General features: G+C 40.3%; 1 protein-coding gene across 6 annotated transcripts in view; it reads right to left on the bottom strand.

Annotated features, from left to right (window-relative positions):
* Ascc1 (activating signal cointegrator 1 complex subunit 1) overlaps positions 1-21,452 on the bottom strand; it is a 120,574-nt gene that overhangs the window by 34,557 nt on the left and 64,565 nt on the right. For all 6 annotated transcript variants that reach the window (XM_019204995.2, XM_019205002.2, XM_010606474.3 and 3 more), the window contains exons 8-9: positions 4,068-4,192; positions 2,217-2,302 (exon numbers count right to left, since the gene is read on the bottom strand). In XM_019204995.2, the coding sequence (XP_019060540.1) occupies positions 2,217-2,302; positions 4,068-4,192 (211 nt within the window). The remainder of the gene's footprint in view (positions 1-2,216; positions 2,303-4,067; positions 4,193-21,452) is intronic.

The raw sequence follows: 21,452 nt of genomic DNA, 5'->3' as shown, positions 1-21,452 counted from the left end.
TCAAAAGCACGGTCCTGAGTTCAATCCCTGGTACAAAAAAAAAAAAAAAAGAAAGAAAGAAAGAAACCATACTGCAGGACACATTGTTGTAGTGATCTGTGTTCAGTGGTACTTCTCTTCCATAACTTGGCACTGTCATTTTAATTATCTAGTCATCATTTGTATTCCTCAAAGACAGGATGCTCGTGGAAGCTGGGGATTATATCAGAACAACTATTTTATCCTTAGGGCACATTAGAGGATGACATATAGTGAACAGTTAGTGTCAGAATCATATTTAGTAAAAAGTCTAATTTTTCTTTTCTTTGTCTTTCTTTTCTTGTACTGAGGATTGAATCCAGGCCTTGCACACACTGAGCTACAACCCCAGCCCCAAATGTCTGTCTGATTTTAGACTAACTGGTGCACTCGGTGCCCCTAACATTTATGAAAGAGTTCTGACCAGACATTCTCCCCACTCACTATCTCTACCATCTTCACTATCTAACGTTCACCATCTCTCCCCAAACACAGCATCCTAATGAGAGACAGTAGAAACAATGCTAAATGTATGAGTTTCTAGCCTTTTTGCTCTGATTCCGAACTCTGCCACTATCCAGCAGTAACTCCGGGAAGTCACTTTTACCACTGTGGATCTCACACTAGAGACTGAAGAGGTGAACTGGACTAAAGATCTCCAAGGACTTCTGTGGATCCAGCTCCAGACTGACACAGCCATGAATTAGTGAGGGTACTAAAGGTACAGCCCAGTGCTTACCCACACTAGAGGGAGCTACGTTCATGTCATTGCTGGGGTAGTTTAGAGACTGCAAGAAAAAGCATCTCACATGGAAAACTGCCTTGCCAGAGTGACACAAACACAGAATCAAGTGAGGTTTCCACACTGCACACACAGTCACGCTGCACAGGCTCTCACAAGTGTCAGAACCCCTCGTACCTCATTAGCACACTGTTTGACTTTCATTTTAATTCCATGAGAACTAAGGACCTTCAGCCACTCCTAGAGATGTCATGTCTTTCCCTATCAGCTGATTTCTTCTTTAAAAATAACAAAAAAAAAACAAAGTAAGTCATGATGTCAATGAAAATTCCCAAAGAAGGGAGCAAGAGGAGGAAGGGGATGTGCAGCATAGGAAAGCTGTGGCCTGAAAAAGACAGTGAAGTTAACCACAACTGAATCCATTAGCAGCCTGCTATGCAAACCCAAAGCTACTCAAAAAGACAGAAAAGACCACAGAGGTGAGGAATCCACCCAGCTCTCTCTGCAAGGTGGGTGCTGGTAGGCCTTGGGGAATAGCTTCTCAGCAGCGGGTAGGAGCTCACAGCTGAAGAGTGATGTTGCTAATGAGAGGCAATGGGGTCACAGGTGGCACCGAGCAAGAAAACTGTCAAGGGACAGGAAAAGGGAATGTGGAATTGGGTAGGGAAGGAAAAAGCATCTCTAAAGCTGAAGCTTATTGTGACATGACCCTCTCTCTACCTCTGACACACCCTGACTTGAAAATGTTTGACCTAAACCATCACAGAACAATGAAACGCATCAAGCCCTCTCCCTTGGTATCAGCTGTGTTTCTCTTTGCCCAGGGGAACAATGGCATGTTAACCTGACAGACAGGGCATACATCATAGACATTACACAGTGTAGTCTGTGGGAGAAAGATAAATGCAATCCTGCAAAACCTCTTCTATTTAAATTTCAGAGATTAATGCAACTCAAAAAAGCAAAGCCTCAACAGTCAGAAATGGACCACCTACTTTTTAGGACACAGACTACTCCTGAGTAAAAATAGATTATACAGCAACTTGGGAAAGCCACGTTGTGGGTGAACAGAAAAATCTACTAGAAAAACAAACAGTTCTTTTTCACCTAAAAAGATGATATTCCAATCTCTAGAAGTAAGTACAGAGTAAAACTTTCCATGTTAAAGACAACTTATTCCTATGCATCCAAGTAGGTGGAATTCTGTACTTTTACTTAAATCACCAATTTCAATACTCCAGAAGTGCCAAAGCCTAACAAAGTCATGTGGATTTCTCTTTTCTTTTTTTAAGAACATAAAAAAGTTTTTTAAATAGTTCTTTCCATCAATGAGCCTCATGAAAAGCATAGGAAAAATATATTCTGCTGTTTGAAGGAAAACAACTTGTTTTCCTCCCTTATTTAGGGCACATGCCAAAGAATTTCCAATTTCCTCTCCATACTCTCTCATACTGACCTTCAAAATGTTCCGGCCATCAAATGATTCTCTTTCCTTGAAGATATATTTGCCATCCGCTGTGTAGAGATTGTACCTGCCTTCAGCTGTAAATAAATATTCCAAAGACAGTGGTGGAGAAGCTTGGGTTATTTATGTGTTTGTATTCCCCTGGATTTCTGTAAGTACACAAGTACAACTAGCCAAATTTTCATGTGCTACTGGAAAGTGCCATTATGTGGAGGGAAAAGCAGCAGGATATTAATCAACATACTGGCTTCTAGTGCCAGCTCTGCCACCCGCTCATTCAATATATGTTAATTCTTTTGACATTCCCACGTACTCACGCTAAGTACTTACTATGTAACTAGATATATCTTGCACAAATGAGGTATCCTTCTTGGACCTCAGTTCATTTACAAAGTCAGAGGTTGGGACTAACTGATTTCCAAAAGCGCCTCACTATCTATAAACCCAAGATGAGCTGCCTGCAATTTAAAAAAATTTTTTTTTTTTGGTACCGGAGATTGAACTCAGGTCCTTGTGCTTACAAGGCAGGCCACCGAAAACCGCTGAGCTAAATCCCCAGCCCAAAAATGTTTTTTGTTTTTTGTTTTTTTTTTTACAGTACTGCCTTGCACATATTAAGCAAGCACTCTACCACAGAGCTATACTGCCAATCCTACATGCTTTTTTAAATATGTAAAAATGCACAAGAGTTCACACATTAGTCAAAAGTGCTGCCCCCCCCCATGCTTTGAGTTGATTTAAGAGCTCTCCTCAAATGAAAAAGAGTCCTTTTATTGCGATCAGAGGTATCCTTACAGATATTCTACACTGAAATGCAGCAAATCCGTGACCTTGGCCTAAACAAAGCTGTGCTCTAGCTTCTGAGTTAATTTAGGTTGCATATCCCAAAGGATACCCTTACAGGGCAGCAAGAAGAGGCAGATCAAAGGAAAGGGAAACAGAAAAAAGAAAAAGTAACACATCATTTCATGTCCTTTTCAAGTAAAAATTCAATACAGAGAAGAGTACAGGGAAAAGAAAACTCAAAGCATCAAAAATTACTTAACCTGCAAAATATTTTCTATATCAACCCTTTGTTGTCTACAGAAGGACCTTGAAAAACATTCAAATTGCTTTTTTTTCTCTCTCTTTTCTTTTCTTTGTTCCTCTCTTTATCTCCTTCCTTCTCTCTGTGGTACTGGAGGTTGAACCACCCATGGAGAACTAGGCTACATCCCAGCCCTTTTTATTTTTTTGTTTTTGTGATACCAGGAATCGAACTCGGGACTTTGAGCTTGAGGGGCAGGGGGTGGAACCACTGAGCTAAATCCCTGGCCCCCAGCCCTTTTTATTTTAAAACAGGGTATTGGTAAGTTGCAGGCCTCAAAGTTGTGATCCTCCTGCTTCAGCCACCCAAGGAGCTGAGATCACAGGTGTGTGCCACGTCCACCCACACTTTCCATCTTTGAGTATGTTCTTTTATTTATGTTAGAGAGGACCAGAAATCTGTCCAGAGTTCTAACAATTCCATGAACACACTACTACAGTTTTAGCTATATGCATGGGTAACTGTGGAACTATTTCTCTAATGAGAAATATCTCCTAATCCAAGCCCTCAACCCTATATAAGTTTCCTTGGTACGAAAAAGAGAATATGTGCAGTTTGACAGTTAAAGGTGGGATGGGGCCTGGAGATGTAGCTCAGTGCAAGACTCTGGGTTCAATTCTCATTACCAAAACACCAAACCCTAGCAGAACCTAGTGAAGACATATGACAAGGCTTTGATGGCATTCTATTTAAATGGCTAGTTAACCCTGTACACCCTGCTTATCACTGTGTGCCACAGCTTTGTGAGTACGTACCATTGGGGTCTTTCCTGAATAGTGTATTCATGACCGTAGCATGCAGCTTCACACTATTCCATTCTTTCACTATTAGTCCAGAAGCCTGAAAGCGTTCCAGTACTCGATCCACCAATTCCTGCAGCCTGGAAGAAACCAAGAGAGAAGTACAGAAACTTTAGTCATTTCCTAACATCCTGGCTACAAATTCAATGTGTCCGAAGCCCCTGCTCTGTCCAAACACTGCAAAGCCCTACAAAAAGAACAGAGGCTGCAGCCCCCACCAGGGTGGAGCCCAACTCATGAAGGAGGCAAGAGTAAAGCTGGGCACAATAGCACATGCCTGTAACCCCAGCTCTCAGGAGGCTGAGGCAGGAGGGTCATGAGTTCAAGGCCAGCCTGGACTACGTAGCATGACCCTATTTGAGATAAACGTGTAACAAAAAAAAAAAAAGAAAGACAAGTGGAAACAATAGCTGTAATTCTTGTAGGTTACAGTGAGTGTGAAGGGGGTGATCTGTTGTACATGCAGAGGGCCAGGTTTCCACAGAAGGTTTAAACGTGGGTCTTGAAGGATTATAAAGATTTGCAGACAGAACTAGGGAAGGAAGGGTACTTCAAGCAGCAGAAGAAATAGCATGTGCAAAGATGCCAAGACATGCAAAATCAAAGACTGGGTAGAAACTGCCAATTACTGAATACAGATACAACACAAGGGAAAGAAGCAGACGATGGAAATGAGCCAGATATACAAGTAGCAGTAAAACTCGAGGAACCACCATGAGACTTTCCACAGATGCAGCGCCATCTGCTGTCCACTTCTGAAAGCTGGCTTGAGAAGCAATGCAGAAGTGCCGGAGAAGGGGAAGGGAGCAGCAGGAGAGATCAGCGGTGCGGGGCCGACTGGAGAGATGACATCGAGCGTGATGTGACAGGCACTGTGCCAAGCACTTGGTGTCTGCTGAATCATTTAATCCTTACAACAAATCATTACCTGTTTCACCAATGAGAAAACTAAGGCACAGAAAAGTTATGTAACTCAGCAAACTCAGGGGCAGATCCAAAATTAGAATGTAGGGCTGTGACTGTTGCTCGGTGGCAGAATACGTGCTTAGCATGCCCAAGGCCCTGGGTTCAATCCCCAGAACCATACATGTGCTCTCTCTGTCTCTCTGCCTGTGTTTCTCTGTCTCTGACATACTCTTAGGGAACAGCAGTACAGCTCAGTGGCAGAGGGCATGCTTAGGACACACAGGCCCTGGATTCGATCTTCAGCACCAAAAGATCTAGGAAGCTCATTAAAAATTTTAAATGAATTTTAAAAATTAGATCGCATGTGGTCGGGCTTCAGAGACCACGCTCTTCAGGGCCACATTATAACAGGAATATAGTGGTGACCTAGACTATGGCAGGGGCAGTGAGAACCGAGACAAGGATGTGGACTATGCAAGAGCAGCGAGCAGGGCTGAGGAGAGGAGCAGGCTGAGAACAGCGCTTGAACCATCCCTGATGACCGCCAGTGACCAGGTGGGTTAGTCCCAGAGGTGGACAGCAGTGAGCAGCAACTGTCAACTGTGCCGCGTGGGGAGAGAGTTAATACTGTATGAACCTGTGTGTATGGTGTGGGAAATCAGGTCAGACACATCAAAAGAGATGGAAATAAAAGCTGGAGATCAAGAGAAAAATCCAGGCAACACTGCAAAAAACAGCAGTTAAGAGCATGGGGACAGAGGCCATTACGGACAGAAGATTCAGCATGAGACAGGAAGCAAAGGACAGAATGTGAGGGGTCACTGACCTTCATAAGGGGCAGAGAAGGAGCCAGCAGGCGGTGCTGGTCAGGATGAGGAAACAGGAGAAGACTTCAGAGGGGCTAAAAGGGGAATTACAAGAGAGGGCAAAGGAATAATCAGTACAGTACAGAACTAGGGAAAGTAAAGTAAGACAATACTTCACATTTCCTACAGTAAGGAAGCTCTGTCACAACAGTGTTGTTTGGCACACTGAAAACAGAAGCCTTGTGATGAGGACCAAGGGAAGAACCCAAGCAGAGTGGGGCATAAATGTGTACTACTCTTTCACGGAATTGAAAAGGAACGAGAGACATGAATGCCTTGGTAATTATAAGATTCAGAGTTGAGGGAAGGTTAAAAATTTTTTGAAAAATGCTTGCTGACAGTAAGACATTAGCCAACAAAGAAAGATGAAACCTCAGGCTGGAGAGGTAAATGGACAGAACAAGACCTCGAAGCAGACGGGGCGGCAGTGCCTGGTGGGGGTGGGTCACACAGGCAGACAAGATAGGTCCCCGGACTCAGGCAGGTTCCTGGCCAGTGGAAGGCGACGGCCCACAAGCACATACACATTTCTTCAGGGAGAACAAGGGGACTGGGGTAGTTACACTGCTTTCGACAAGGTGACAGGGAGAGTCTCCCTGACAAAGTGACATATGAGCACAGAACTGAGGGAAAAGCACCCCAGAGAGGGAATGGCAGACATCAGAGGCAGTATGTACAGGACATGACATGGTAACAAAGCCACTGTCTGGGGGGAAACCCAGGAGAGGTGATGAGGTCGAAGGGGAGCAGAGGCAGGTGGCACAGGCCCTTAGGCTGCTGTGAGGATTGGGCACTGAGGGAGGGCAGAGCACTCGGGGTTTGCAGCAGAACAACGCCATCTGGCTGCCTGGTGGAGCATGGACGGGGTGGGGCCAGGAAGGCAGCTGAGAAGTTGCTGCAACCCTATGGCCAGGGCTGTGGGAGACAGGGAAGATTTTCGGATACGCTGGGTCAGAAGGCCAAGGTGATTCTAAAGAACTGTCTAGGGAACAGAAAGACCAAATACCACTCTCAAGGATCCATGAGAAACCCTGAGGAGAGAAGGGCAGCAATGAGAGGAAACCAGGCTGAAGCCAAGCTGTGAAGGCTATGAGGCAGGAAGGGCAGGAAGAAGCAATGAGTTTCTAGAAGCAAGAAACAGGGGCACCCAAAGGCCAGGAAACCAGTTACACAGTCACACAAAAAAGACAAATGCACGAGGCTCTGGATGTGATGGAGGAGGGGGAACTACTTCCTCACACAGTTTTGGGTTTTCTTTTCCTGGTTATAAAAATAATGCTTATTGGCCAGGTGTGGCGGCACATGCCTGTAATCCCAACACTCTGAAGGCTGAGGCAGGAGGATTGCTGCGAATTTGAGGCCAGCTTGGACTACAAAGTGAGTTCAAGGCCAGCCTGAACTACATAGTGAGACCCTGTCTCAAAACAACCAAAAAACAAAAAAAAAAACAAAACAAAACAAAAAAAACAACAAAACAAAACAAAACAAATATATATATATATACACATACATACATACACACACACACACACACACACACACACACACACGTCTTGTTTTGGTGTCATTCCTGTCTATCCTAACAAAAAAACAAAACAAAACAAAAAAAACAACAAAACAAAACAAAAAAAAAAAATATATATATATATACACATACATACATACACACACACACACACACACACACACACACACGTCTTGTTTTGGTGTCATTCCTGTCTATCCTATTTCTATCTTTTGGGATGGGAATATTTATTTTATGTCATTATATGTTCTTAGTTTCTTAGTGTTTAACTTTCTTTTCGTCTCTGTCTCTATAGGGGCTCACAGCTAAGAGTTTGCCTCAAACGTCAGGCAAGACTTTAGATGTGGACTTTTCAGCAATGCAGAAATTGTTAGGGCTTTGACACCTCTTAGAAATGAACTAAATGCATTTTGCATAAAAGGATGCATGTGACTCTTCTGAGGGGTAGAGGCAGAATGTTATGGCTTGTATCTATGTAGATGGTCCCCCAAAGCCTTGTGCTCATACATGTGGCTTTTGGGAGGTGACTGGATCATGGGTGTGCCATACTGAGATTAAGGGTGTGTGGTACTGAATCAGTCCACTAATTGGTTAGCATTTTTCTGAGCATGACTAAATGGATTTATTGAAAACAGAAGCCTCATCCTGGGTGTTGGTGATACCAACCAGTAGACTTTTTCACTTTCGTTTTTTGAGACAGGGTCTCACTATGTAGTTGAGACTGACCTAGAACTTACTATGTACCCCTGGCTGCTCTTGAATTCACAGCAATCCTCAAGTGCTGGGCTTACAGGTGTGCACTACCACACCTGGCCCAACCAGTAGGTGTTTAGCTTGAATGGAATAAAAGGAAAAGGGAGACTCATTGTTTGCTACTTTTGTACCTACCCTTCTATGGACTGTTTCTTTGCCATGTTGCCCTGCCTTGAACCCAGCTGACTATGGACTAAAACCCCTGCAGACTATCAGCTAAAACAAACCTTTCCTCCTTTAAAGCAAAACAAAACAAACTAACAAAGTATTCTTCGGTAGCTTTATCATGGGACAGAGCTCTGGGGGTTCACAAACAGAAGGCAGGCATGAATGTGCTGAATCTAAGCACTTAGTTTAAAGCTGCAAGTGCTATATGCACAAGCATCCAGAGCCATTGTTACAGGTTCGGAGTTCACACCCCAGGATGATCCCGGAAACCCTAGAAATACAAAGTCCAGCCTTGACTTTTTTTTTTTTTTGAGACTGGGTCTTGCTATATAGTCCAGGCTGACCTTGAATTTGCAATTTAGCCCAGGCTCGCAATCCTGCTGCCTCAGCTTAAATCCAGCCTTCTGTATGAGTTTTTCCCCTCCAATATAATTCGGTACTACCCAACTAATACTTCCTGAGTGCTTACCATAGACAGACACTATGGCTAGTCACTGCACGAGTGAAAACTCAATAGACGCAGTCTTCATTACTAACAAATCTAAAATCTGTTAAGATAACAAGGTGTTTGTTTGTTTGGTTTTTTTGCGGGGGTTTTTTTTTTTTTTTTTTTTTTTTTTTTGGTTTTTTGAAACAGGGTCTCACTATATAGTTGAGACTGCCCTGGAACTCACTATGTAGCCCAGGCTGGTCTTAAACTCACAGCAATCCTCCTGGCTCAGCCTCCCAAACTGGGATTACAGGCAAGTGCCACCATGCCCGGTCTTTTGTTTTCATTTTTATGTGAGATTACAAAGTAGGTTTCATTAATGAATTAAGCAATGCAAAGTGCTTTAGGTGATTTAAAAGTAGAGGAGACTACAGCCCAGTGAGGACCAGATCAGCCCAGGAGGATGATGGGCCGACAGCAGTCAGTGTCTCTCCTGCATGGGTGCTGAGGAACCAGCCCACGGTCTTGCACACGCAAAGCACATGCTCTTCTGCTGCACTCCACCTTAGCCCTGACCGCTGCTAGCATTGTCTGTTACACAGCACACTGGACAGACGTCTTCATATGGAGATACTCATTCACAGCTAGCCATTCCCACTGAATAAACTCCTACAGGGGAATCAGCCAGTGAAGAAATACAACTCTTTTTTTAAAAATTTAAATTGAGTTTATTGGTACATTCTAGGTATACAGTACAGTTACATTCATTACTGGGATCTTGTACCTCTACATGACAGGTCTTGGTTCTCATTTTTTTCCCTTGTCCCTGCCCTCCCTTCACCCCCTCCTCCCCTCCCCACCTTCAAACACTTTAATTCCATTTTTACATTTTCTCATATTTTTTTTCCTTTTCCCTTATTCCCCCTTCCCTATCCTTCTCACTGTCCCTAAACCTTTGATCCTTTTCTTCCTATTTCACATTGCTAATTATACCATTAGGATCTTGAGTACTATTTTAGTTTTTCACACCAGAGAAACTATTCGGTATTTGCATATGTGTGACTTATTTATTTCACTTAGGAGTATATCCTCAAAATGTACCCATTTACCTATGAATGAATTTACTTTCTCATTCTTTATGGCTGAGTAGTATTCCATTTCATAGAAAAACCACATCTTCTTTATTCAGTTTCCAACTGATGGGCAGATGGGGTGTTTCCAAGTTTTAGCTATTACAGACTGTGCTGCTATAAACATGGGTGTGTATATATCACTGTGGTGTGATTCTTTTAATTATCTTGGAAAGATACCCAACAGAGGGATGGCTGGGTCAAATGGAACCTCTAGTCCCAGCTCTTTGAGGTATCTCTATATTGATTTCCATAGTAGTTGCACCAGTCTGCACTCCCACCAAAAGTGGAGAAGGGTTCCTTTCTCCCCACAACCCCACCAACATTTGTTATTATGTGATAAGAAATACAACTCTTAAATCAAATCAACTTGCTTTCTGGAAGGCTGGTACTAATTTATACTCTACCAGCAGTAATCTTCTCATGTCACTCATCAAAAAATTACTCAGCACTCATACTTTTAAACTTTAAAAACTATCCTTAAATAGTTAACTTTTTTGAGGTAAAGGCTGTTTTGAGTGTTTGTATCCTTTCTATATCTGTTACACAGCAGCTGCTACTTTATAAATATTAAACTATTTATTTTAGGCTATTTATCTCTTCTCTAGCCACTTGTTAGCACTTTTACTGATCTCATCAATTCTAAGACTTTTAGAAGTAATTTTGGTAGAATCATGTTACCTAAATAATGAAAATTTTGTATTCAATTGTCTGTTTTACAGTTTAGTACTAACCAAAACTTTTAATATTTTATATTAATAGTGATTTTAGGCAACTTCACTTTATTTCTGAACCTAGTATATTACCTAGTATAGATCTAGTGTATCACCATTCAATATGACTGTTGATTTTTGTATTAAAATAGATATTTATTATATTAGACAATATAATTCTATTTCTATTTTCTAAAAAACTTTCTCACTTAAAAATTAGTTGAGGGCCAGGGATTTAGCTCAGTGGTTCTGGCACCTGCTTTGCAAGTGCAAGGACCCGAGTTCAATCCCAAGTACCAGGAAAAAAAAAAATAAGTTGAGCTAGATGTGTGGTGGTGCACACCTGTATATCCCAGCACTCAGGAAGCTGAGGCAGGAGGATTGCCTGTGAGTTTGAGACCAGCCTGGGCTACATAGTGAGTTCCAGGTCAGTCTCGTACATAGTGAGACTGTCTCAAAAAAAAAAAAAAGTGTTGAATTTATCAAAAGTCTTTTAGTATTCAGACAGTTTTTAAATTTGACCTATGTAACAGGAATATCACTAGATTTCCTGATTCTTCATTTCAAATATATACATTTTATTGTTGTTGTTGTTCAAAATTTATATAGGACCATTTGGGGAGAAGTGGCATCTTTAAAAAACTCAGTCTATCTGGCTCAGGATTTAGCTCAGTGGTACAGTGCCTGCCTGGCAAGCGCAAGGTCCTGAATTTGATCCCCTCCCCCCAAAAAAACCCAAAAAACAAACGAACAAAAACTGTGTCTATCATTGAATGTATAAATCTCTTATAGTTTCTAGTTTCCTAACAAAATGTCTTACATGTTTTGTCATATTTATTCATAATTATCTTACAATTTTTGTTGATAGAGCAGATGGATTTTTAAAGTTTTTAAATGATGTTTTCTGTTGGTGAACACCTGATGGCTGGTATACAGTAAAGCAACTGCTTTTATAGCAACCTTACAAAATTCTGTTATTTCTAACAACTTAGTAATTAGAGATACTTCACCTGTTATGGCTTATATCTCTAGATGGTCCCCGAAAGCCTCACAGGTGGTGTTTTTAGAAGGTGACTGGAGTACGGAGCATGATATTCATGAGTGGCTTAGCCCACTGATGACTTCATAGCTGACTGTGATGTTGGGAGGTGGAGCCTGGTGGGAGGAACTGGGTCACTGGGGCGCTGCCTTGGAGGGTCCATCTCCCTCCTCTTCCCTTGATCCCTCTCTGCTTCTTGGCTGCCATGCCACGAGCTCTTTCTCCTCTACCACGCCAGGCTACTATGTTGATCTGCCTTGGAGCCAGCCAACTATGGACTGAAACCTCTATAAATGCTGAGCCAAAATAAGCCTTTTCTCGTTTGAGCTGTGGTACCAGGTATTGTCTCAGGAAAAAAGTAACTATGTCAGTACATCGATTAATCTCTGGTCAGAAAACGTGACCTATAAGAAAGCAATTCATTGAAATGTATTATGCCCTAAATATGATGTAGTATGCAATTTTTCAACTGTTCTATGTTTCTATAAAGAATGTGAATTCTGTAACTGCTAGGTATATAATTCCAGAAATTACTATTAGATTAATCTTGCTTTTTTTTTTCTTTGCAGTGCTGGGGGGTTGAACTCAGTACCTCACACATGTCAGGTTCAGTGCTCTACTACTGAGCCACATCTTTAGCCCCAAGATTTTTTTGTTTTATTAGTACACATTTACAGTACATAATGTTTATATTCCTTGTGTGGAGTTGGTGTGTGTACATAACACATCTTAATTCCCTTTTATATCTTCTTCCCTCCTCTGTCCATCTCTTCATTCCCTTTCCATTTGAAAAAGATTTCTCCCTAGGGGCCAGAGGTTTAGCTCAGTGGTTTCGCTGCTAAAGCAGACACAAGGGCCTGAGTTTGATCCCTGGTGCAAAAAAAAAATTCTCCCTACTTCCTATTATCTATCTTTTATTTTGCTTTTTGGGGGGGGTACTGGGGATCGAACTCAGGTCCTTATGCTTGCAAGACAGGCAGCAGAACCACTGAGCTAAATCCCCAGCCCTATTTCGCTCTTTATCTATATTTTGGATTTCTCATATAAGAGAAACAATGTGATATCTAATTTTGTGTGTCTGATTTATTCCACTTAACATTATGGTCTCAAGGTGCATCCATTTTTCTATAAACTATTCATATTTACCTTTCTTTATGGCAGAGTAGTATGCCATTGTGTGTAAATACATCACATTTTCTTTATCTATTCATATATTGATGGACATACAGGAGGCTTTCAAGATTTAGCTATTAAGAATTGTAGCTAAATTTAGCTATAAACATGGGTATGAATTTATCACTGCAGTATGAGGTCTTGAACTCTTTGGGAAGATATTTAGAAGGGGAATAGCTGGGTCAAATGGAATTTCTAGTTTTAGTTTTTTGAGGAATCTCTGTACTGATTTCCATAATGATTGTACTTGTTTACAATTCCCAACAACACTGTAAAAGAGTTGCTTTTTCCCCCTGCAGCCTTACCAGAATTTATTTGATTTCTTGACAACAGCCATTTTTTCTGGAGTAAAATGGAATCTCAGTGTTATTTTAATATACATTTCTCTAATGGCCAGCTATGTTAACCATTTCTTCATGCACTTACTGGCCATTTATACTTCATCTTCTGAGCAGTGTCTGTTCACTGAGCTGACCGTTTTTTGACTGGGGCTTTATTTGGGGGAGGGGCTCATTTTTTGAGTTCTTCATATATACTTTTCTTTCTTTCTTCTTTGGTAGCAGGGATCGAACTCAGGATATTGCACTTGCGAGGGAGGCAGCAGAACCACTGAGCTAAATCCCTAGCCACTTTTGGGGGGGTTTGAGAAGGTCTCACTCTATAGTCCAGAATGACCTCAAACTCACAGTGATCCTCCTGCCTCAGCCTCTCGAGTACTGGGATTACAGGCCTGTACCACCACTCCCAGCTTTATATATTCTAGACATGTGAGTCTGAAGAACAGCTGACAAAAATTTCTTTTCCCATTCTGTAGATTGTCTTTTCACTCTGTTGGCTTTCTTTTCCTGTGCAAGAGCTTTTTATTTTGATATGATCCCATTTGCTGATTCTCAGTACTATTTCCTGTGCAACTACTGGGGTTCTATTCAGAAAGTCCTTGCCTACACCCATGACTGCAAGAGTTTTACTACTTTACAAGACTGTTATTTGTATCTTTACTGATTTTATATCTGCTTGACCTACTAATAACTGAAAGATTACGTTGCAATCTGCTCCTATGATGATGGATTCTCATTTCCCCTAATGTAAAATTAATTATAGAAATTCTGCTTAATCTACTTTATGGCTGTTCTATTAGGCTAATACAAGTTTAGGATGGTTATATATTCCTAGTAAATTGAATTTTTTATCATTATCTCAATTGCTTATTATCATTATCTCAATTGCTAACAATGTATTTTTCATGTTTGATTCTATGCCAATTTCTTTTAGTATTGGCCTAATACATTTTTTTCCTATGATTTAAAATTATTTTATAGATGGAATTCTTATAAAAAGTGTATAAACTAGGCTGGGGATGTAGCTCACTGGTAGGGATGCTAAGCATGCACAATGCCTTGGGCTCCATCCCCAGCATGGCATTTAAAAAAAAGTACACAAGCTGAATTTTGTCTATACCTAATGTTATAATATCCTTAACTGGCAAATTCATTCCATTAATATACACCATAATTATTATATGTCTGGAGTTCTTTCTATCATCTTTTTAATTTCTACTCCTTCTTCTTTTCTTTATGCTTTTTGCTCCTTTTTGGATTGAATTTATATTTCCCCTTTGTTTTCTTTTCCTCTCTACTTGTTTGGAACTTACATACTGTTTTTGGACTTACTTTAAAAATTTTACAATGCACATGTGGCTTAGCAAAACATAAGTTAATTAGTATCCTAATATCCCTTCCTTCAAATTAAAACAAAAACACAATTATAGTACTACAGTTCTGGTGTTCTCCTTAGCTATTCCTGATTTACATGCTATTAACTGGTATTTTTAATTCTATTATTTTTAAATTATCCCCAAATATAATATTTGATATAGACAATGGTCACCATTTTATTTTATTATTTATTTATTTTGGTACTGGGGATCGAACTCAGGACCTTCTGCTTGCAAGGCAGGTGGCGGTACCACTAAGCTAAATCCCTGGCCCTCCATTTTATTTATTCTCTATTGCTTTGTACATCTCATACTTTCTTGCATTGTTGATTTTTCTAGACTCGTTTTCTTTTTCCTGAGATGTTTTTACTTCAAATATCTCATAGTGACAAGTTATGTTTTTTTTTTAATTTATAAAAGCCTGTTTCATTTTTGTTCTTGTTTTTTTGGTACCAGGGATCCAACTCAGGACCCTGTGCTTGCCAGGCAGGTTCTGTGCCACTGAGGTTAAAACCCTAGCCTTTTTTTTTTTTTTTTTTTTTTCCAAGACAGGGTCTTGCTATGTAGTGCAGGTTGGCCTTGAACTGTGTAGCCCACGGTGGCCTTGAACTCACAGCAATCCTCCTGCCTCAGCCTCCCAAGTGCTGGGATTTCAGGTGTGCATCACCATACCTACATCATTTTTGTTCTTTAACTATTTTTTTCCAAGTACACAATTCCAGGTTGATTATTTTCTCTCAATATTTAGAAACTATTATCCTGCTGTCTTTTGTCTCCTGTTGTTGCGACTCAAAGTTAGCTGTCATTATAATAATGGCCAATCCTGTGCAGGTGGCTTCTTTTAAGATCTTTTCTTTGTCTCTCACTATGGATTTCTTTTTATTTATTTTGCTTGAATTCAACCTTCCTCTTCTTGTCTAGTGCATACTGATTCTCTCTTTCTAAAATGCTCCTCTCTCAGCTTGCAAACCCATGAGCACTCAAGAAAGGCCAGAGAGGGCCAGGGATTAAGTCCAGTGGTTCCACCAGCTGTTTTGAAAGTGCAAATTTGATTCCCGGTACAAAAAAAAAAAAAAAAAAAAAAGGCCAGAGGGCAAAGGACTGAGGGAAAGGCCATGAATAACTGATGCTACTGAGTCTCTGAGCAGATCAGAAGGAATGAAACCATTCTTTTTCTTGGGGGAGGGTGTGCCATGAAAACTGGTAAATTGTGAAGGAGAAAAAGGAAAAAGTTGACAAATCAGCTTCAGGTTCTCAGTAAGACTTGGTGAAACCATCTAGGGGGGTAGGGGAGTGGCTTCCAAGAGAGACAGATGGAACAGCCCCAGTGTTCAGCACCTAAGTCCTAACCATGGACAACTAGGCAGTTAGTAAAAGGATCCTTAGACATATCCCTTACCTGGTCATGCTTTACCAGAGCCAAAGATAAATCGATAAGTATAGCTCTGTTTTCCAAGAAAATCTGATCTAAGTGGTACCATTCTTTCAAGGGTCAGGGACTTCACTTTCAATTGTTTTAAGGAAAGCTTTCATTTATAATACATGAAAGCATACAAAGAAAGTTGAGTGCATGTATTTTTATTACAACTTCATTTTTATTACAACTTGCTCTCTCCTCCATACCTCTTGTATTGACCTTTCTTCGCACAAAAAAACAAAAGACTGAATGGACCTTAAAAGCAGCGTCCTTTCTTCTGTAACAATTTGGATAGCCTTGCAAAATACCTTGCACAAAAGAGACATTCAAATAGATTTTAAATGAAAGTAAATAAGAAGTGACCAAGTCCTTTAAAATTGTAGCTGTGAGTGGGGGAATTTACAAATGTTTTCTTTTCTTGGTATTGGGGATCAAACTCAGGCCCCTGTGCTTGCCAGGCAGGCAGCGGCACCCCTGAGCTAAATCCCAGGCCCCCAAATTTTCTTGAAGTAACACAAACATGGGGACAGCAGAAAAGACAAAATAGAGCTGTAAAGGAGGTAGAAATTATACAAAAATGTTCTTGGTTGATTTTACCAGTGGATTCAATGGACATTTCACCTTGTAACTTACAGTCTTGACCACAGAAAGTGTACAATACATGCAAGGGCAGGTTTAGTGGTAGAATAAAGGGTGTGGTCACCTTCTAAGCCTTTAGTTTTTCATTAGTATGGGCACAAATTAAGTCTGAGCACTGTCTTCAAAGACATCAAGGTTCTATACCTCTTATTTTCTTCTAATCTCAAACCTATACTCTCTATTTTTTTTTTTTTTTTTTTTTTTTTTTTGGTTTTTTTGAGATAGGGTTTCACTATGTAGTTGAGACTGACCTGGAACTCACTATGTAGTCCAGGCTGGTCTTGAACTCACAGCAATAGCAATCCTCCTGTCTCAGCCTCCTGAGGCCTGGGATTAAAGGCATGCGCCACCATGCCTAGCTACTTATTCTCTATTCTTGAAGAGCTATAAAACTGAGTTAAACCACTAGAGTAAAAGGTAAACACACCAATGGAAACACTCAAGGTAGTAATTTTATCATTCCTGGTGACCACTCTTTCCCTCTGAGAGCCACCAGGAATATGGTAAACCAAAACAGTGGAATCTCTGCCATACATAAGTTAAAACAGAATCAAAGCCCTAGATTAGGAAAAATCCACTATTTGTTTAATAAAACATTATAATCCAATGTAATGTTCCATATGGCGCTATGTTAACTGCATCTCCATAGGCTAGCACAGATTTTAGTTTTATAACAGTAACATTTAACTTACAAGTTTTTTTTTGGTACCAGGATCATTGGGTCCTTGCACTTGCAAGGCAGGCAGCAGAACCGCTGTTAAACCCCAGCACTATAACAATAACATTTAAAATGCATAGTTGTATGATGATATGTATCTTACACAGATGGTGCAAAGATTAAATGAAAATAAAATTATTTTGTGTGTATATGTGTGCAGTACTGGGGATTGAATACAGGACCTCACAGATGATAAACCTGACTTCTACCACTAAGCTACACCCCCAGCTCAATAATGTTATTTTAACACAATGTCAGACAAGAGTAAATGTGAATCAAAAATTAAGTTATTTCCCCAGAAGCTATACAATCCAACAGCAGCAACAAGTGACAAAAATAAGTTCTGTTGGGCCAGGGATTTAGCTCACTGCCACCTGCCTCGCAAGAGCAAGGTCCCAAGTTCAATCCCTAGTACAAAAAAGAAAAAATTCTATCATGAGGATATGGAAACAAGTAAACAAAGATCAGGTTGGAGGGGGTGAAGGGAAGGTAGAGACAAGGGGAAAAAATGAGAACCAAGACTTGTCATGTAAAGGTACAAGATCCCAGTAATGAATGTAATTGTACTGTATACCTAGAATGTACCAATAAACTCAATAAAAAGAAAAGAAAAAAAAAAAGATCAGGCTGAGTGTTGTAGTGCAGGCTAATTCTATGATTAATCAAGAAAATTAAACTCAAGATTTTAAGACTGCTTAAGTGAGTCACCCAAAAGAATTAAAAACAGCTCAGGGCTGGGGATTTAGCTCAATGGTTCCACCACCTGCCTTGCAAGCACAAGGTCCTGAGTTCGAACCTCAGTACTAATAAATAAATAAATACAGCTAGCTCTATCCACTATAGCCAAAAAATGGAAATAATCTAAATGTTCATCAAGTGATGAATGGATAAACAAAATGTAGTATCACCAAGCAATGGACTATTATTCAGCCACATAAAAGAAATGAAATACTGATACAAGATATGACGATGAACTCTGAAAACATTACACTGTGGGTTATATGTTGCCCTCCATGAGCAAAGCCCTGGGTTCAATCCCCTGTACTGCTAAAAAACCAAGCAACAAAAAAACAATTAGGCTAAGTGAAAACACATGAAAAGGCTACATATTGATGACTCCATTTATAGGAAATAACCAAAATAGGTGAATTTATAGAGACAGAGATCAGTGGTTTCCAGAAGTCAGGAAAGGGAGGGATGTGGGGAGAAACTGTGTTTAATACATATGAGCTTTTCCTTGGGGTAATAAAAATGTTCCAGAACTAGACAGTGATGATGGTTGCAGTTTTTTTAGTATACTAGATGCCATTAAGTTGTATACTTTAAAACTATAGTGGCCGGGCCTGGTGGCGCATGCCTGTAATCCCATCATTCTGGAGTCTGAGGCAGGAGGATCACTGTGAGTTCGAGACCAGCCTGAGCTACACAGTGAGTTCCAGGTCAGTCTCAACTACATAGTGAGACCCCCGTCTCAAAAAACCAAGAAAAAAAAAAAAAAACCTATACATTTATATTTACTTTTAAGTGATGAATTTTGTTATAAGAATTTTATACTTTCCAAAACAGTGAGTCAAAATCTCCATTTTACACTAGCACAGTCTATCCTACTCAACCTAATATGAACACACAGATAATCAGATTTGGGGCATGGCTTTGCTATGTGTTCCTCAGCCAAAGTACTTACGATCTCTGAATTTCCCTGATCTACAAAATGGGCATCATAATAATACCTATTTTATATAGATGTTGAAAAAAATTTAGTGGAGATAAATAACGAGTGCCAGGCAAGAATAAGTGCTAACCAGAAGTCATAATTTCCCCAGAAACTGTGCAATTTTAAATGTTAGAAGTAAAATCTTGCCTGGAGAGATGATGCACGCCTGTAATCCCAGCACTGAGGAGGCTGAGGCAGGACAATCACCTGAGTTTGAGGCCAGCCTGAGCTACACAGTGATTTCAAAGCCAGCCTGAACTGCACAGTGAGACCCTGCCTCAATCCCACCACCAAAAACAATAAAATCTTACTTGGACTCGGAGTTCCTACAGTGTGGTCTATGGACCTCTGAAGGCCCCAAGAGTCTTCTAGGGGATCTATGAGGTCAAAACTACTTCTAAAATACTAGGGGATGTAGCTACTATGGTTTAGATCTAAAATGTCCCCCCAAAATCTCTTGTGTGTGGAAAGTAACTGGATTACAGGGGTGCTGCACTCAACAGTGGCGTCATCCACGGATAAGTTCACAGCTGAAAATGCTGCCAGGAGGTGGGGCCTGGCTGGTCCTGGTCACTGGGGTGTGTCCTAGAAAGGCTGTGCTTGGCCCTGCCTCCTTCCTCTCTCTGCTTCATGGCCTTCAGGGGTTGAGCACCTTTTCCTTCACCAGCCCCTTTTCCCTTCCTGTTTCTGCCTTGCAGCCAGCTGCCCATGGACTGAAACTGAGCCAAAGGAAACCTCTCCTCCTTCAAGTTATGGGTGTCTGGTATTTGGCCCAGCAGTGGTAGGAAAGTGGCTAAGATAGCATCTCAGGGGTAGGGCGTATGCTTGGTTGGCATGCACAAGGCCCACGATTTAATTCTTAGCAAATCATCATAGTAATAATGACAACACACATGGTATGTTATTTGCTTTTTTCACTGCAATGACATTCACTCTGATGGTGTATAAATAATAGTGTGTGAAACGCTGGTGCCTTAGCATGAATTACAGCAGTGGCACAAATGTATTAGTATATTCTTCACTGCATATTCAGAGTCTTAAAAATTCAATTTTATTTGTCTCTGACAAAGAAACAAAAACAACAAACGATTAAATTTCTTCCCCTATGTGCACCTCCTTTTAATTCTCTGTGTGGCGAACTTGGTCATCCACACAAGGCACTTGGTCTGTACACCTGAGTGAGCTCTCGGAACTGTAACTGAGCTCAACCACTCTTGGTCCATGAAGCACTATTTTTACTTAAAAGAACAACTGACAGACAAATTATGGTGACTCAGACTTGGCTGTGTGGAGACATTTTCTCAAAAAAGAACTTCAGAGAAAATAATTGTTAGTATTTTCTACCAACAATAAAATTCAAACTTTCAGGTGAAAATAAGAATTTTGGAAAATGTTTATCTGCCAGTATGAGCTTGACAGCTTCCTGGTGCTTAAAAGGTATTCATGATTTTGGCAGAGATATTAATACATATTTTAATACTGTGTAATGAAATGTGTCAACATTTGGAAAATCTGAATAACTCAACAAACCTCTATTTTCTAAAAGAACACTGTTGCAAAATTGTGCATGGGTTAAAGATTCAGCCAAAGTGCAAGACATATCAAAAGATTTTAATGCTAACAGTATAAAATGTTCGCTGATATGGTTTCAGATTCTACATTGCAACTAACCTTTAAGAAACTATGACTTGTCAAGTTTTAGAGCAGTATGAATTAGCCACAAATATATGTAAAGATCATTAACTTATGCCTCATTTTTCCAACCACATATCTATGTCAGTCTGTGTATATGGTATGGGGATGAAACCCATGGCCTTTTATGTGCTAGGCAAGTGCTCTGCTACTAAGTATACTCCCAGCCAGATTGAGTTTATATCTGTCTGTCTATCTATCTGTGTATATATCTATCTATCTGGATATATATAGCTATCTATACGGATATTTATATAGATAGATAAATGTCCAGTCAAAACAACACATTGCATAGGTTGAATGCAGACACAGATATGAGAACTCAGCCTTTTTCTATTAAACAGTTACAAAAATGTAAAACATGCCTATTCACTACATTCTTTTGGTTTGAATGATAGAGAGTTGTTTATGGGAAATATATTACTTATAAAAACAAGAAATTATTTTATTATTATTATTTTTAAAGGAATTAAGAGGCACTGGGTGTGGTGGCACACACCTAAAATCCCAGCACTCAGGAGATGAAAGCAGGAGAATTGTTGTGAGTTCGAGGCCAGCCAGGGCTACGCAGTGAGTTCAATGTTAACCTGAATTACAGAGTGAGACTCTGTCACCAAAAAAAAAAAAGAATTAAGACATTAAACTGCCCAGCTTTGCTGGGAATTTAGCTCAGTGGCACTGCACCTGTCTCACAGATGCTAGATCCTGAGTTTGATTCCCAGTACAAAAAAAAAAAAAAAAAA

Source organism: Fukomys damarensis, unplaced genomic scaffold, assembly GCF_012274545.1.
Source record: "Fukomys damarensis isolate Sample0158 unplaced genomic scaffold, DMR_v1.0_HiC HiC_scaffold_20, whole genome shotgun sequence".
In the NCBI taxonomy this organism is placed as follows: Eukaryota; Metazoa; Chordata; class Mammalia; order Rodentia; family Bathyergidae; genus Fukomys; species Fukomys damarensis.
Note: the sequence above shows the minus strand (reverse complement) of the source record. Positions and strands in the feature narration are given on the sequence as shown.